The 17,135-nt window shown below is 31.3% G+C and overlaps 1 protein-coding gene across 1 annotated transcript; it reads left to right on the top strand.

Annotated features, from left to right (window-relative positions):
• The first annotated feature begins 1,024 nt into the window (after window positions 1–1,024).
• Window positions 1,025–13,793, top strand: LOC132755718 (uncharacterized). Its single transcript, XM_060746635.1, has 4 exons — window positions 1,025–1,082; window positions 7,315–7,456; window positions 9,033–9,141; window positions 10,377–13,793. The coding sequence occupies exons 1-4, from the start codon at window positions 1,046–1,048 to the stop codon at window positions 10,476–10,478; spliced, it is 390 nt and encodes a 129-aa protein (XP_060602618.1). The 5' UTR covers window positions 1,025–1,045; the 3' UTR covers window positions 10,479–13,793.
• Window positions 13,794–17,135: the final 3,342 nt, after the last annotated feature.

Raw genomic sequence — 17,135 nt, 5'->3', positions numbered from 1 at the left:
TATTTGCTGAGCATTTCAGTATTTTGGGTGGTACATTGTCATATCCTGTTGCTTTCTTTGGGTTTACTGATTTTAGATGTTTTTCAATTGACTCTGATGTTACAGTAGAAAAATTGAACTTTTGTACATTGTTATTGTTTTGTTTAATTAATTTAATACTAGGGTGTTCATTTTGAGTAATAGTCTGATTATTTATCCCAATATTTTTGGCTATATTTACATAAAAGTCATTTAACATATCACACACTTTAGTTTGATCGGCAATCAGCGACTCATTTTCCTTAAGAATAATGTTACTTGAACTTTTCAAAATGGATTTTTGACTTAAAAAAGGTTTGATTGTTGGCCAGAAATCTTTAGACTTTGGGCCCCCGCTACATCTTTCCATGAAATAGGTGGTAATAGATTCACGTTTTATTTTTGTTTTGAAGTTCCTGAGTTTTCTATACTTTTCCCAATTATTTTTTGTTTTATATTTCAGATATGTGTTATGTGCCTGTCTTGTTTGGTAGATTATTTTTCTGTATTTAGAGTTCATATAAGGTGGTGAAGACTTTTTAGGATATTTTTGTTTTATAGGTGCATGTTCGTCTAAAATTTCATTAAAAAGTTTATTATATGCCCAGTAAGTGTCATCAACATCATCAAAAGTAAATGCTACTTGGAACGGTACTTTGTCTAGTTCAGTGTTAAAAACATTTTCATCAAAATTTTTGTAACTCCTAAAAGGTATTCTCTTTTTAGATACGGTATTAACCTGTTCTTTGAGAGTTGTAAATATCATACTATGGCAGTCACTTATGCTGCTACTGATAACTGATGAATTACATAGCAAAGAGGACGAGTTTGAAATTTTCACGTTTTAAAAATCAAGTAAACAATTTGTTGTCATATTTGTATTTAATAACTTTCTGCATTGTTTCATCATTAGACACTACATGTTGGCAGTATTAAGTATATGTATAGTAGTGTTCAACCTGCTATTTGGTACAATTTCTTGGTTTTCAACCTATCAAGGGAGGCAAGCCACCTATCAAATTCCAAAATGGCTGACGGAGAAGAATGCAAATGTCCACAATCAAGTAATTTTGATATTTGTCTTATTTTCTTATTTGTCTTGTTCAAAAGTACACTAACAAGATTAAAATTAACAATATCTAATATTGTTACTTAGCATCTGTTGACGGAAATCATTTATAGTTAGCAGGATCATACAGGATAAATTTTTATTGAAAAAACAAAAACAAAATTAATCACTTCCGTGTTTCACTGTTTGTTTGTTTTTGCCTTATCAATATCAGATAGGCTACTTCTTGCTAAAGTTCACTGTTGTATAATGAATGTCAGACGTTTCACTCCCAAGACGTTTCACTATTGAGACGTTTCACTCCCAAGACGGTTCACACCTAGACGTTTCACTCCCATTTTGTCAATTGTATGGACGTTTCACTCCCAATTTTTAAAGATGTTTACTAGGAAAGTTAACAAATTTTAATTTCATTAATATTAAACAGTGTTAAAAGGAAATTCAATTTAATGTTTCATTTTGTTGAATTCAATGGTATCATTTAATTATGGGTTGAGTGATAAGAACGACACATTTCTGAAATATCACTTTTATTATCAGTGTAACAACATGAGAAAATTCTATTTATAGTAAATAAAAAAAAATAGAATAACATAGAAAGAACAACAAAAACATCTATATTGTAAGTATCAGTTTAAATATATTGAAATCATTACCAGTAAAGTAATAAATACATGTATCACTCAAATAATAAAAAATATCGATATATTAAATATATTGACTATGTAATGATTATTTTTTGTAAGTCTTAAACAATGAAATGCAAAACATGTGTATAAAAACTATAAAATAAATTATTTTTTAAAATTATTTTCTTCATCAATTTATTAAACCCATTAAAAAAACTTAAGTAATTGTGGTGTTATCTCATTGGCTAATTAGTTGTATAAACACTGAGACAATCAACTAACAGTTTGACACACTATTAAATCAGTTGTATAAACACAGCAGTTTACTAATCAGTTGTTTATTAGACCATTAAAATATTTTTTGACAACAGCCAATTTAAACACAGAAACTTCTCCATAAGTTTTGTTTATATAATAATTGATTTTAGTCACAAAAAATGATTATACATGACAAATATTGAAAAAGTCCTAATGCTTCTAATTTTATTTAAAGATGTTTCTGATTTCAATGGCCATTAATTTTTTTGAAATATATCACAAATGCACTATACTAGCATAAAATATTTTAACAATTTTTGATCCGATGTTTAAAATTAACAACAAAAAACATGTAACTCAAAGTTAATGTCACAAGATTGTTATGCTTTAAATTAAAATTGCCTATTGAGTCCATGTTTACAAAAGATCAAATACTTAGTTATATTAAAGTGTTATTTTAATCAAAAATATTTTTTCTTTAAATGAAATAATGTGATAATCACTGATAATTGCACATTTGGATCAAAGAATAGAAAAACACCTTATTTCAAAACAATAAAGAAAATAAGATAACTGAAATGATAGAACTTAAAGAACTGAGTTTTAAGCCATTGACAAAAAATTGAAATCCTCCTTTTTAATTTATTAAATTTAAGGTCTATTTTAGTTCAATTCAATTCAATATTTTAGGTCTATGTTAGTATATCATAAGTATCAAAATAATTTTGGTATAAAAAGGGAGTGAAACGTCTTCAAGACATTTCACTCCCATTTGGGAGTGAAACGTCTTGGTGTGAACTGTCTGGGTGTGAACCGTCTCAATAGTGAAACGTCTGTCTACCTTGTATAATTTCGATGAAAACAAATTGAAAATAAATTTTGATGTAGATCTAATCTTTACTGGCATGCGAGCAGTTCCCGTACAGAAGCAGTACCCGTATTTTTCATTTAAACGCTCGATTTTTACCTGCATTCTTCAAAAATTCATTTCAAATCAAGCAGATACATAAACGAGACAAAATCTAAGTGTCAGTTTGGCAGTACGTATAAAAAGTCTCATTTTAAATCACTTTCACCTGTGCGTCGTCAAAACGTGACCTTGTTTTCTCTGGGGGATTCCGTCATTGCGCGCATGCGCGAAAATACTTACACGTGAGGCTTGTTAAAGGGTTTTCCACTAATACCACCTGTTTACAAATAAGTAGGCAATGTGATGAAAACTTGTTTAATCATCAGAATTTTGACCAATATTACAATATAAAATAATTTTATGCCTTTGATGCGTAAAATATCATGCATACAAGCATGCTATTGCATGTGAATGCGTTGGGGTAACGGTACCGGGTAATAGATACCCGCGTTTAGTCTACGTTCTATTTCCTGAATTACATCTATTTATCTCTTAGATAATGGTCTGTTCAACAATTGTAAATGAAAAATAGGTCCGATATAATAAAATTGTATAATTATAATGGGTTAGATTTTATGTACGGGAACTACTTCTCTTCATACAAAATAATGGATAATTTCGGTACCCCATATGAGGCCTCATAAGTAAGGGTTATTCTATGTTTAGAACATGATGGAATTTCCATGATTTGTGTGACGAGCCGAATATTGATGTGTAACATTCAAATTTTGGTGAGTGAGCGCAATAAAAAATAATGTTTAAGTAACTATGATTTTTGTACGGGAACTGCTCGCATGCCAGTAGAGATAGTAATTTTATAATATGAAATTAGGCAAGGCCTATGAACGGGGAAGTCGTTTAAAATTCCTTTCATTCTTTCCGTTTTAAAGGTGTTATTCGGTATTACATACACCGCTTCCGTTTTCACTCGGAACACTCGATGATTACTATTTATCCGAAAAGTTGAGATTTGTTCCGTTATCCGAATACCCTGCCTATTAGTATTATCATTGAGTTACATTGTAAATGGCGGCGCCCGACTAGAACTGACACTGAAAATTTCATTGATAGGTATAGAATTCTATATATTTTTTAATTGTTTTTTATTTGATTTTCTTTTACATATACACGTGTAGTCTATAGCCGGTCAAACCAAAGCCCGGACCCGCTTCGCGGGCCCGGTCTTTGACTTCCCCGTATAACATAGCAATTAATGTCGAGGGGCTGGTCGTCGCGATCCTATGTGTTTCACAGTCACATCCAAGAGACAAGACATTTCGTACTAAACACGTTTCACATCAAAACGGTTGACACCATGACCTGGACGTACCTTACTGTACACACCGGAAAGGTTGACACTTGACGTTTTACTACACATTTGTTAATTGTATGGAAGTTTCACTGCAAATTTATTTTCAAGAATTCAATTTAAATAAAATTATATGCCTGCACAAAGTATTAATTAATTTTAAACACAGCTTTAATTGGGACCTGCTTTAATTAGAACTACCATACTTCAGGGTTCTAGCCAGCCGTTTAACGTTTGTCGCATGTGACATGCCTTCAGGGCGAGGCATTATGGTATAAAATAATAAATGCATCATCAGTTAATGTTAAAGTTAATCTCCCAGACATCCCTTAATAAAAAAAAACACTCGACATCGGCATTGAATAAACTATCCATTATAGCGCATACTTTTTTGATATAGCCCGGGTCTCCACGATACTGGTGATCATACAAGGTGTTTTTCAGATAAAATTTTACTGACTTGAAAAAAAGAAGGAATAAACAACTTCATTCACATTTAATCCTCTTAAAAATACATTACAAAGTTCTGTTACTCTGAAATTCTCGCTCATTACAAATGTAAACAATGGTTGACCATTTTGTATAAAGTAGTTAAACAGACTTCATGCTACTGGTGCACTGGTAAAAATTTATTTAAATGGAAAGCTATTGCAATTTTAATAGCAAATATATCATTTTAGCATTCTTGTATTCATATCTGAAAAAAAAAAAACAACTTTAAAACAACATAAAAGCGTGTGTTTCAATAAATTACTGTTCATCTTTTAATACTCCCAAAGGATCTCTGTTTTACAATCTTTTCATCCCAATTACAGGTGTATATTATACAGAGCAACAGATAAGGTGCGTATTTGCGTATTTACGCAATTAATTTTATAAAATAGGCAATTGATTTTTTAAGAATGCATATGACTATCAAAACCCATTAAAAAAATAAAATTGTCTTAAAAACCCATGCCTATTGTCATTTTCATCACTGCAAAATTAATCTGTTGCACGCTCGTAGTTTTGAACAAATTATATTGATATGCATGCTATCCGAATATTCCCGAATCAATGCTAACAAATCAACGGTTTCCGGTCTTCGACGGTCCCCAGTCTCAAAAGACTGACTAAGCCATATCAATAAAGCATGAGACCGTCAATTTGTCTACTCAGGTCGACGGTCTTTACAGACCGACAGAGACCGTTGATTTTGCGAAGACCGTCAATAAGTAGGTCCCAGCTGTATCAATAGACGCTTTGAAAGCAATATGGAGTCGCATTGTATACACACCGGTCTCTCAAATATCGGTAAGACCGGTGTACACAATGCATGGAGTCGTACAAAAGGGAAAATGATTTGAAGCAAAACAGTGACAAATAATCAAAAGACAGTCAGGAAACGAACTTGTTAAAAATATTATCAAGTATAAGATGAGCATTTTATAAAAAAAATAAAACAATTGTGAAAAGTTCTAGTAAATTGTTAATCCTATTTTCTTTTTAAAACAGTTTAAATTTTATTGATAGAAACCATAAAATTCATATCTTCATAATTGAATACCCAATTGATCTTGAAATCATAGGGTATCAAGTTTTGGAATACTTAATTAAATGGAACCAATACCCAATTCCAAAGGAAATGATGGAGTAATATACCCAATTAACTTTTAAAGCTTATCTGTTGCTCTGATTATACCATGTGCCTGGATTCAAAAATTCCCTTCACTTAATTTTAGTGTTGCTGTGATTTTCTGGCCCTTTTATATCATTGAATCTATTTTAATTCTATATGATGAACATTAGATATCAATATGGCACTTTACACAGACTCCCTGAAACTGACTTTTCAATTTTCACAAACTATTTTATATGCACTAATGGCTTTCCATAGATTAATTTTTTCCCTCAAAAAATGATGTCAAAAGGTCAAGTGACATGTAATGGAGGTTGAATGACGTCAGCACCTGTCATTTTTTTTTTTTTTTTGAAAAAAAAAAAGTGTTTTGTAGAGAGACCAATTTATGCACTGGAGGAATAGGATAGTAAAATAAAAATACGGTATGATATGTGATATATTTTCTTCAGAAACTTATCAAAATGTTTAAAAACTTTGAAATAGCCAATTTTACTGGGAGCATGTCAATATAAACAGTCAGTTGGTGGCATTGACAATAATATCGGGAGATATGTGAATACACTGGTACAGTGGAGCCACCGGTATCATGGGGTTCGAGTATACTTGTCAATCAGTGTCAATAACAGCAGACGCTTTAAACCAATGAAAAGACACGGTAGCAAAGTTATGACGTAACAATTATAATAATTTATTATCATACACTATTACAGTATATGGCACAAATCCACAATTCATTATCACACCCTCATGACAAGGAATATAAATTACAAGGCTTACATTCATCCTGCTAGGCACTTTAGATTCTTTCATTTGAGGAAGCTATCCAGCTGGCTTATGGAACGTCAGTGGTCCTACTCAGGGTGCCCATTCATACCTGAAATAACACACGGAAGGGCACCTGAGGTCTTCCTCCACCAGTTAAGTTCGAACGTCACCATATGACCCATTCTGTGTAGATGTGACATAAAACCCAAGCAAAGGTTACACAATGTTACAGTGGGATACACTTTATTTCGTTCATGTAGATAGCTAATATATTAAGTTTTGCTGTTGTTGTGTTTTTTTTATGGAAAATAAATGAGATAAAAAGTAATTTGAAATGTGTAAATTTCTTTCTTTATTTATTTTTAAAAACCTTTTCATAAATTACAGGAAAATATTAAGCATGAATCTGAATGCTGCTTTTGAAGTTTAATTCATTTACTTACTTGAGCATCTTACAGGCCTATGGTTACATGTACATTGTACATGCAGATGTGTATCCGATTGAAAACTACATTTATCAAAACTTTGAGTGTGAACTGTGATCATGGAATATGATAAGAAACATTTTAAGTAAAGAATATTGAGGTGACCTACAGGGACATTTTCAGGTTCTCTACCCTTGAATTAGTTCATAACAATGAATTATAGACCTCCACCACCCATGGTATGGACTTTCTTTGAGGGCACTATGTAGTGCACTATGACATTCTTAGAAGAATTTGTTTTATTTTTCAGTCAATTACGAGGAGAGTACAGACATGACGAAGGTCATTGTAAAGCTTGTGATACCAGGTCTTACTGTAGAAAAGAAACTGTTCAGTAGTGTTGGTAAACCAAAACCTGGGGAAGCTGAGGTTGATGTAAAATTTGATACCATGTAGGTACATTATTAGTCCCCTACCGGTTTAACCGGAGGGGACTTTAGGTTTACCCTCCGTCTGTCCGTCTGTCTGTCTGTCCGTCCGTCCACAAAACTGGATCCCGCGATAACGCAAAAAGTACTGAAAATATTTTTATGAAACTTGATATATGGATAGATGGCAGTATGGAGATTATGCACGTCTTTTTCTTTTCTTCCTATGTTGAAAATTCTGGTTGCTATGGCAACAAATAGTCTGAAAATATGGCAAATTTAACACATAAACTGGATCCAGTGATAACTCAAAAAGTACTAAAAATATTTTTATGAAACTTGAAATATGGGTAGATGGCAGTCTGGAAATTATGCACATCTTTTTCTTTTCTTCCTATGTTAAAAATATTGGTTGCTATGGCAACAAATAGCCTGAATTTCAAGATTTCTGTTTTAAATTTTTCAGCTTTTTCACTATAAGTTCTTTATTTCTTAAAGTGTTTACTTCAAACTTTAAATATAAGTTTCTGGTCATCAACCACATCATATGTGACAAGGTTTACAACTCTAGTACAACAATTATCAGTATTACCTCCCTTGAACTTAGAATTTTTATGAAAAAAAATGTTGTCTTTTTTAAATAACTTCTTTATTTCCTAATGTATCTACTTCAAACTTCATATATATGTTTCTTATTATCACTCAACATTTTTGAGAAGGTAAAATACTCTAGCAAGACTATTTCCAGGATTATGTCCCCCTTGAACTTAGATTTTTTTTCGAGAAATTGGTATTTTTCACTCCAACTTCTTTATTCCTTATAGGATTTACTTTAAAATCCCACATTTTAATAATATGACAAGGTTGTATAAACATTATTTCCTTACTAGGCAGGGAAACTTAACACATTACTGTGATATAGACAAACTTAGAACTCAAAAGATTTAAGTTCATTCATGTCATTCATTCACTGGTAAAATTGAATGGCCAATGGCCCATCAGAATGTTGCTTGGGTTCTAACCGGTAGGGGACTTATGGATTGCTTGCAATACTATGATAATTGCTTGTTTTATTTGCATTCATGCCACATGTTGCTATTTTAATCCCTTAGCTTTCTCATGGCAACTGATTCTACTGTTGTGACCAGTGCAGACTTGACCATGAACATTTGCTAGCATATCAATGCCATCCAATCTTAGCCTGCACTGTAAGCTTTTAACTCTTGGAAATTTTCCTAAGTATGATAAATGAGTCCATTTATGATATGAATTATAAAATGTTCTTTATTCAAAACTCAAGAAATTTAGAGCTTAAAGATTTTTACAACTGTAATGAATTGATTATTTTGACAATAAAACATTTAATATGAACAGTACAATGCTATCACCTACCCTGCTTGAACTGAAAGTGATAAGCCTTTGACATGCAGCCTGACCAGGCTCTTTACTGTTGGCTGACTAACCTCATATTTTCATCTTAATATCCTAACATTGACAATGGACAGTTCAAAATATTGAAGCTGGACTAGTCCATTTAAGAAATACAGCAGGTTTAGATATTTAATTAATAATATAACTATTTACATAATTTATTTTTCAGGGGCCTTGAGATGAGTGCTAGCATTATTAAGAAAGGAAAGACAACAAAATATGCATACAAAGTAAACAAATTACCAGGGGAAATAGATACAGAAAAAAGCAAAGTTGAGGTATTTATTTTACATACAAGTCATGTACTTTAAAAACCAAGCCCGCTGAAAATCAGACAAATTCAAAAGTCACGATTTTCATTAAAAAGTTAAAAATTAATTGAAAAATATATCTACAACATTATGTAAGTAGTGGAACCTTTAAATTCTGAAAACTGAAAACTGGACATTGAATCAATTGTTTGAATATTTACACACTTGTTCTCTGTGATTATCTAATATTTTGTGGCTAAGGTCCTATAACTGTGGGTTACCTGTTTACAGAGTAAAGCCCATATTTGTACTGTCAAGCACTGAGAATTTGAGTGTGCTGTGTTATGGATGGCTCAAATGACCTCATATTAACTTTAAGAGTTAAATAGAATTCCTGAAATAGCCGCTGGTACAATCAAAAAGTAATAAAATATGCATGTGACGTCTATTATAATTATGTGTTGTGTTATACACATCACTTCCTGTTAATATTTTGTTTGTGTTACAACCTGAAGAGACGTGTACTTATACACCAATTTTATGCTTCCCAAACTTGTATGCATATTTCAGAAACATAATGTTCGAATTCTAGCACAACAATTATCAGTATTACCTCCCTTGAACTTAGAATTTTTATGAAAAAAATGTTGTCTTTTTTTTAAATAACTTCTTTATTTCCTAATGTATCTACTTCAAACTTCATATATATGTTTCTTATTATCACTCAACATTTTTGAGAAGGTTAAATACTCTAGCAAGACTATTTCCAGAATTATGTCCCCCTTGAACTTAGTTTTTTTTCAAGAAATTGGTATTATTCACTCCAACTTCTTCATTCCTTATAGGATTTACTTTAAAATCCCACATCGTAATAATATGACAAGGTTGTATAAACATAATTTTCTTACTAGGCAGGGAAACTTAACACATTACTGTGATATAGAAAAACTTAGAACTCAAAAGATTTAAGTTCATTCATGTCATTCATTCACTGGTAAAATTGACTGGCCAATGGCCCATCAGAGAGTTGCTGGGGTTCTAACCGGTAGGGGACTTATGGATTGCTTGCAATACTATGATAATTGCTTGTTAAAGATAAAATTAATGAAACACTTAGTTTGAAACAACACAAATTTTATTCCATCAGAAAAGAAAAGCTGAAGGCCACTTTAAGTGTATTTTAAAGACTAGAGGTGTGAAATTTGATAGAAAAAGTGTGTCATGTCTCTGCTATATGTACTTATAATGTTGTATATTTTCAGTACAAAAAAGACCTTGTTATTCTAACCCTTGTGAAAACAGAAGAGTCAACATGGGCTGTTATGATGTCAAAAAATGGATTAGACCAAGCACCCTCAGAATAGTCATGGAGATCAAAACAAAAATAACTTATATCTAGTCTCCAACTCCAAACAGTAAATGGTCCAGTTCTTGTTATCCCTCAAATGTAAGAAAAATGTGATAATTTTGAATACTAGTTACATAATTATGTATATCAAAATTGTTAAGGCCTTTATTTGTTACTGAACTTTTTTGTATTGTTTTTATAGAGGAATATTCTTAAACTTTCAATGATTATAAAGTTTCAAAATGTTTACAAATCACATTTTTTGATAAAGTAGGTACATAAATAAAAATCTCTATACATGCATTTATATATGTATATATTGTACCAATCTATTATAAATGTACATGCAATTTTATTAGTTATTTCTTCAGTATTCTATGCTAAGTTATCACACTTCATTACAATAGTTCAGAGGTCATTCAGATTGGCTGTTTCTGAAATGCTGCATAAAAATATATCCCTGGCTACCCCTCCATCAGTTAAGTAAGACAGTTGTTACATCACATGAGTCAGAATATGTGTTTCAAAACAACAACAACTTTGAAAAAACAACAACAACAGCTTTTAGAACAACAATAACAACAGTATATTGTTATCAATTGACTTGAGCTTGTGTGAATACAAGGGAGAAGAGTTTGTTAGAACTACAATCAAAATTATATCTGTTTGTTCAGATATCAAGTTCCTATTCTTATTTTTTTGAAAGATCTGTGATAAAAACAACACATTTTGGTATCAGCATTGTATATTTCTACATTTTTTTATATTTTTTTAATGTTAATCCATAAACATTATTGTGATTTGAATATATGATTTACATAAGTAAAGGCCAAAATTGAAAATAACTTTGCTGTTTTTCTTTTGTGAAAAGCTGTACAATTTGAAGTTCAAATTTTTTTTTTATTTTACTTTTTGTTTTTTGTATTCAATTTTTCTGATAAAATCACCATTCTTTTCTTAGAATAAACAGGTGATTCCACATATATTTTATTGTGGTAATTGAAATAGCTAAATGTACAAAACAATGTTTTTGATTGGTTGTATCAATGAGAAGTTTGTTATGTAATCAGTGGTAGTGATTATTCTTTTTGTTTATTATATTATATATTTATTTTTTATCAAGAGTTTGGCCAATAAGTAAGATTTTTTTGATAAAACCTTTAATGATCAAACTATATCATTCATTTTTAGCTCGACTTTTCTATGAAAAGGGGAGCTATCCTACTCGCCCCAGCGTCGGCGTCGGCGTTGGCGTCACACCTTGGTTAAGTTTTTCGTACCACCCCACTTTATTTCAGAAGTATTACAAGTATGGCTTTGAAACTTACCATACTTGTTCACCATCATAACCTCCATCTACAGACAAGAGTACATAACTCTGTCAAGGTTTTTGACAGAATTATGGCCCTTTTTTGACTTAGAAAGTGTATTGAGCTTGGTTAAGTTTTTTGGACCACCTCACTTTATTTCAAAACCATTGGAGGTATTGCTTTGAAACTGACCATACTTGTTTACCATCACGACCTTCATCAACAGACAAGAGGACATAACTCTGTCAAGGTTTTTGACAGAATTATGCCCCTTTTTGACTTAGAAAATACATTGAATATGGGTAAAATCCACTTATTGCCTTAACCCTTTGAGATATTGCTTTGAAACTTTTAATGCTATTTCACATCATTACCCCCATCTGTACGCAAGAGAAGGTAACTCTGTCAAGGATTTGTTTTAAAAATTAAGGCCTTTTATCGACTTAGAATCTTGGTTAAGTTTTTAGTACCAGTCCACTTTTTGACTGAACTGTTTGAGATATTAATTTGAAAGTTGGAATACTTGTTTACAATCATGATTCCCAAACATGTCCAGGAGAAGGTAATTCTGTCAAAGATTTTATTTGAATTATGGCCCTTAACTGTCAATGTTTTGTATTATAGGCAAGCACTAAAAAAGTCGAGCGCGCTGTCTTACGGACAGCTCTTGTTGATTTAGCCTGTGTTTAGTAACTGTTACACTGTCCATTTCATATGACTTGTAACTGAAACTTTGTTGAATTATTTAGGAAAGTGAAGTAAATTTTGTTATGTTTACTTAAAGGCCTATGTTATGCCTAAGAAATGATTTATATTTTCATTCTCTTTAAAGGCCCATTATGCCAAAGAAATGAATAAATTCATTTAAAATGGGAAAATATTGGTTTTATAAAGTTTAAATAATAGTTTTACAGCATGTTAGAAGATTATAACCTTTAGGAAATAAATGAAATGTGAAATGATTTGTCATAAAAGAAGCAAAATGTAAACAAAGTAGTATTTTGATTTCCATACAAAATAATAAATCTCTATAAATGTACTAAATTCCAAAAAGCAACAGAAACAAAAATGGTTCATAATAATTCATTTAATTGGCCAATGAGTAACATTTTGGAAACTGTAACAGGACACAAGAAATAAAAATAACCTTTAGAGAAATAAAAATAAAATTGTTCCTGGGACATAATGGGTCTTTAAACAAAACCAGATAATCAAATTTTTAGAGTAATGAGGTGTAGGTAATTCATAAGATATTTTACACGTATTACTGTGTGCCTGTGTGGACATTAAATTTGAAAGCTGATAACTTTCGTAAAAACCACAGCTGTTCAATTATTTGTTATTCAGTTTGTAATTGTATTAGTGACTTATTTGTTGTATGAACATTAATAGTTTGTTTAGTTCACTGTATATTACCTGGATTTGATGATGATGATGAAAATACTATTTGTGGTAACAAGATTGTCTTACATTATACAACTGATGGTGCTATAAATGGATACAGTTTTTACAATTATATGACATTTATAAGTTTATTAATTCATTAAAGTAACTCCACTGAGGTCTAGAAGCCTAAAATTATAAAACTTAAAATTCTTTTAATCAATCAAAAGGTGCTCTTAAAATGGAAAACTGTGCAAAAGATAATATGAGCTGCGCCATGACAAAACCAACATACTGGGTTCTCGACCAGCATGGATCCAGACCAGCCTGCGCATCCGAGCAGCTTGATCAGGATCCATGCTGTTCGCTATCAGTTTCTCTACTTGTAATAGGGTTTGTAAGCAAACATCATGGATCCTGATCAGACTGTGCGTATGCGCAGGCTGGTCTGGATCCATGCTGGTTGCAAACGCATTACATGCGGTTTTGGGGCAAATTTTAGTGATTAAAGGTGTAGGGCTTTCATTTTGGGTCAGTTGTGCAATAAAATTGATTATTTCTGAAAAGTGGAGTAAGCTTATTACCTTTAATTTTGCACACAAATTATTGGTACATACTGACATACACTTAAACAAAAATCTTGAAAAAGAAACCACGGCATTTCCACCCTTCATGTCAAAAAACTTAGTGGAGTCCCTTTAAAAACAGTGTTTTACAACAAAATGTGATTCAGAGAGAAAAGGATAAGCAATTGAAATAGACATGAGAGATACCTTATTTGATATAAATATTTCTCACAGTGTTTGGTACAGTTTATGCAGCACAGTTAACACACATTTGGTTAGCTTTTTGTCTTTTCGCAGCATTTCCTCTTAAAGTTCTACATTCATCAAAATGACTAAAAGTTGCTTAAGATAAATATTCAGCTTATAATTGTCTTTGTGTACGGTATATTACTAGTTCTAAAGATTTAATATAAGTTATATGGCTTTGTATACACAGTTGATTGGTTATATAACCTAACCTGCTATGCATGGGTTATATAGCAAAAAGCCATTTATATGCTGCCACATAATCTGCAGGAAGCCTTTATAAAGAATTTATAATGCTTCAAAATTGCTTTCATTTGATGAAAATAAAAATTAATTAACAAAGCAGCACCAGTGTATATAGGTGATATTAATGTTATGATTATCCAATGAAATTTGATGTTACAAATAACAAACATAAGGTGTTATAATGAAAGTTTAAAAGGATGACATATCAGAATAGAGAAGTGTTTTAATTAAATAAAGTATATTTGAAAGACCCTGTGTAAAAACATATGAACTTAAGAACAAACTATGTGTAAAATTATGATCTTTGCCCCTTAAATAATTTTGCCCTTTTTGTGGAGAATAAAGAAATTTTATGAAAATATTGCTATTCATTTACAGATGTTGCACATGTCATTTTTGCATTTTATTAACACATCTTGTTACGATTTAAAATATCCATTTTTTCTTAATCTTTGTTTATTCGTAAAAATGCAATATATATGTTATGTTATTCTGTAAATTTTACTTCATATGTAGCAATGTGTATTCAGTACTGCTGCTAAAATTGGTATTTATAGAACTGAGATTTTACTTTATATTATATTATAGTCTTTTATACTTTTTACAATAACAATGAAATAAACTTTTGTTGATTAGAGAAAAATTTGTGTTTTAGTCATTTTCATGAATCAAGATGCATTTAAATAGAATTATCATAGGGGTATCTTAATCTGGAGCTTGTATTTGACTCGAGTGGATCTTACGAAGATAGGATCACACAAAGCTCTGTTGTAGATCCATGAGAGCCAAATGCTATTAAGATTTTCCAAGTACATGTAGAACCCTTTTATTACATACCTTGTCGAATTTAAACAACGTTTTCAACTTTAAATGTAATTGGTGTAACTCAACCAACATCATTCTAGATCACACTGGTATGTAATACTGGTTTTTTTCTGTCGGGTCGTATTTCTGTATACATATATTAATTGAATATAGAAAAATGTGTACAAGTCTATAATAAACATAGCTATTCTAGCAGTAACAATATGTGTACAAGTATGATAAAACCTACAAAATAATGTAAATCAATACAAAAACAAATGACTAGAATTGTATAAACAATAAAAGGAGGAAAGAGGGTCACAATGTCTTGGAAGGGGAACTTTAAACCGCTTTAACATGTACAGAACTACTGCTTAAATATGTAGGGAATCTGTGCCTTCTCATTATATTCTTAAATACTAAGTATGTGATAATAAATGTTTTGCCCGCTTCGTGAATCTTTTACGTCCATTGTCAAAGGGACAATACTGATACAGAAATGAATGAAATAATAATTTGCATTACTTCCCCTTTACTGGTTCACTAACGTAAATACTGCCGTTTCAAACCAGGTGAGGTGAATGTTCGCATGCATGTGTGTTCTAACCCCTTGCCTCACACCGCTGTAGGTTTGAGCCGCGCCAGCGTCTTTTTTCACGTGAGCAGGCTATCCGGCTAGCTTACGGAACGTCGCTGGTCCTATTCGGGGGCACGTTAATGCCTGAAGTGGAAAGTCGCGACAAGACCTTTACTGTGTTGGTGCGACATAAAAATAAATAAATAAAAAAAACTCTACTCATTGATATTAGATTTTGTTGGGTTTTAAAGAATGAAGCGCCGATACATAACTTCTTTTTATCATTTGTCTCTCTTAAAAGAACAAAATTTGCAAGTCTTCATTTACGAAGAGGATTATGTATCAGGCACTTCCGTTTACTGCATTTACAAACAGGGCGGATTTGTTTATTTAGATGATTATATCCGTTGTTCTTATCAGAATATGCTCAGCAGTTTTACAATAATATTTCTCCTATCATGTTTATATATTCAATAATCGAACTACTTATATTGTTGATAAGAAAGATAGAACCGGGATGTTTGTGTAAACATCCAGGGAGAATTGCAGTGTTCAAAACAAACTGACAATACAACAATATTTTGGAGCTTCTTTTCGTTATGAGCGTTATACATGTAGATAAAAATATTCATATCTTAGCGTGATGCATTTGTTCAACAGTAACGAATCGACAAATAATGAGTGAGATTTTTCATGTTCAGAAATATCGCAATTTTAGATCAGGTTTCCAGCAAGCACTCATTTCTTTATAAGCTCTTGGAACAATTTGATTTCCATAACTACACAGGCAGTGCTAGTTTATTAGCATAAACTATAATTAACCAACTAATTCAGTATTGACATTCCTTGACAATTCGCAGCTACATATAACTTATATATGACAGATATGTTAGTTTTAATGACTTTCATAATTATATAACAACAACGTCATACATTTACACGTAGATCTGCAGAATTTCTTAAAGGCACATTATGCCTCAGAAATTAATAATTTTATTATTCTTTAGAAAGTTCAATCATGTGTTTAACAATTTAAAAATAATGGATTTTGAGCATGTTATATAATAAATAACTAAAAGAAGTAGCGTAGAACTTACAGTTATATGTCATATACATAGTTTAAATGTAAACGAAGTTAAATGTAGTAATTTGACTTCCATACAAAATACTAATTCTCTATAATTATACCAATAACCAAAGAGCAAAACAAGCAAAAGATATTTCATCTATTTAAAACAGAGTAGCTTTTTGGAAACGGTAACAAGATACCAAACATAAAAAGTTTTAGATAAATAAAAATTACAGCATTTCGGGGGCTTAATGGGCGTTTAAGGTGACTTGCCCAGCTCCCAGTTTTGGCACGTAAATTATCAATTTTAGAGAAATCATGATTAAAATTGGGTGGTATTGAGCCTGATCAGTTTAAAGGCAAATCACTTTTGGTTTCAGTCAGTTTAGGATAAGAAAAAGCAAGGAAACTTTGAAGATTATTTTATTATATACATTAATGATACTTAAAAATAAAACAATTATGTATTTTA

Source organism: Ruditapes philippinarum, unplaced genomic scaffold (genome assembly GCF_026571515.1).
Source record: "Ruditapes philippinarum isolate M1 unplaced genomic scaffold, ASM2657151v2 ctg97_1_1_1_1, whole genome shotgun sequence".
Taxonomy (NCBI): domain Eukaryota; kingdom Metazoa; phylum Mollusca; class Bivalvia; order Venerida; family Veneridae; genus Ruditapes; species Ruditapes philippinarum.
Note: the sequence above shows the minus strand (reverse complement) of the source record. Positions and strands in the feature narration are given on the sequence as shown.

What these genes read in the sequence shown, in the direction of transcription:
- LOC132755718 (XM_060746635.1), top strand. Translation starts at nt 1,046, where the DNA reads ATGGCTGACGGAGAAGAATGCAAATGTCCACAATCAA. An exon ending in ATGCAAATGTCCACAATCAA is followed by an intron (nt 1,083 to 7,314) that starts GTAATTTTGATA and finishes TTTATTTTTCAG; the next exon opens with TCAATTACGAGGAGAGTACA. An exon ending in GATGTAAAATTTGATACCAT is followed by an intron (nt 7,457 to 9,032) that starts GTAGGTACATTA and finishes TTTATTTTTCAG; the next exon opens with GGGCCTTGAGATGAGTGCTA.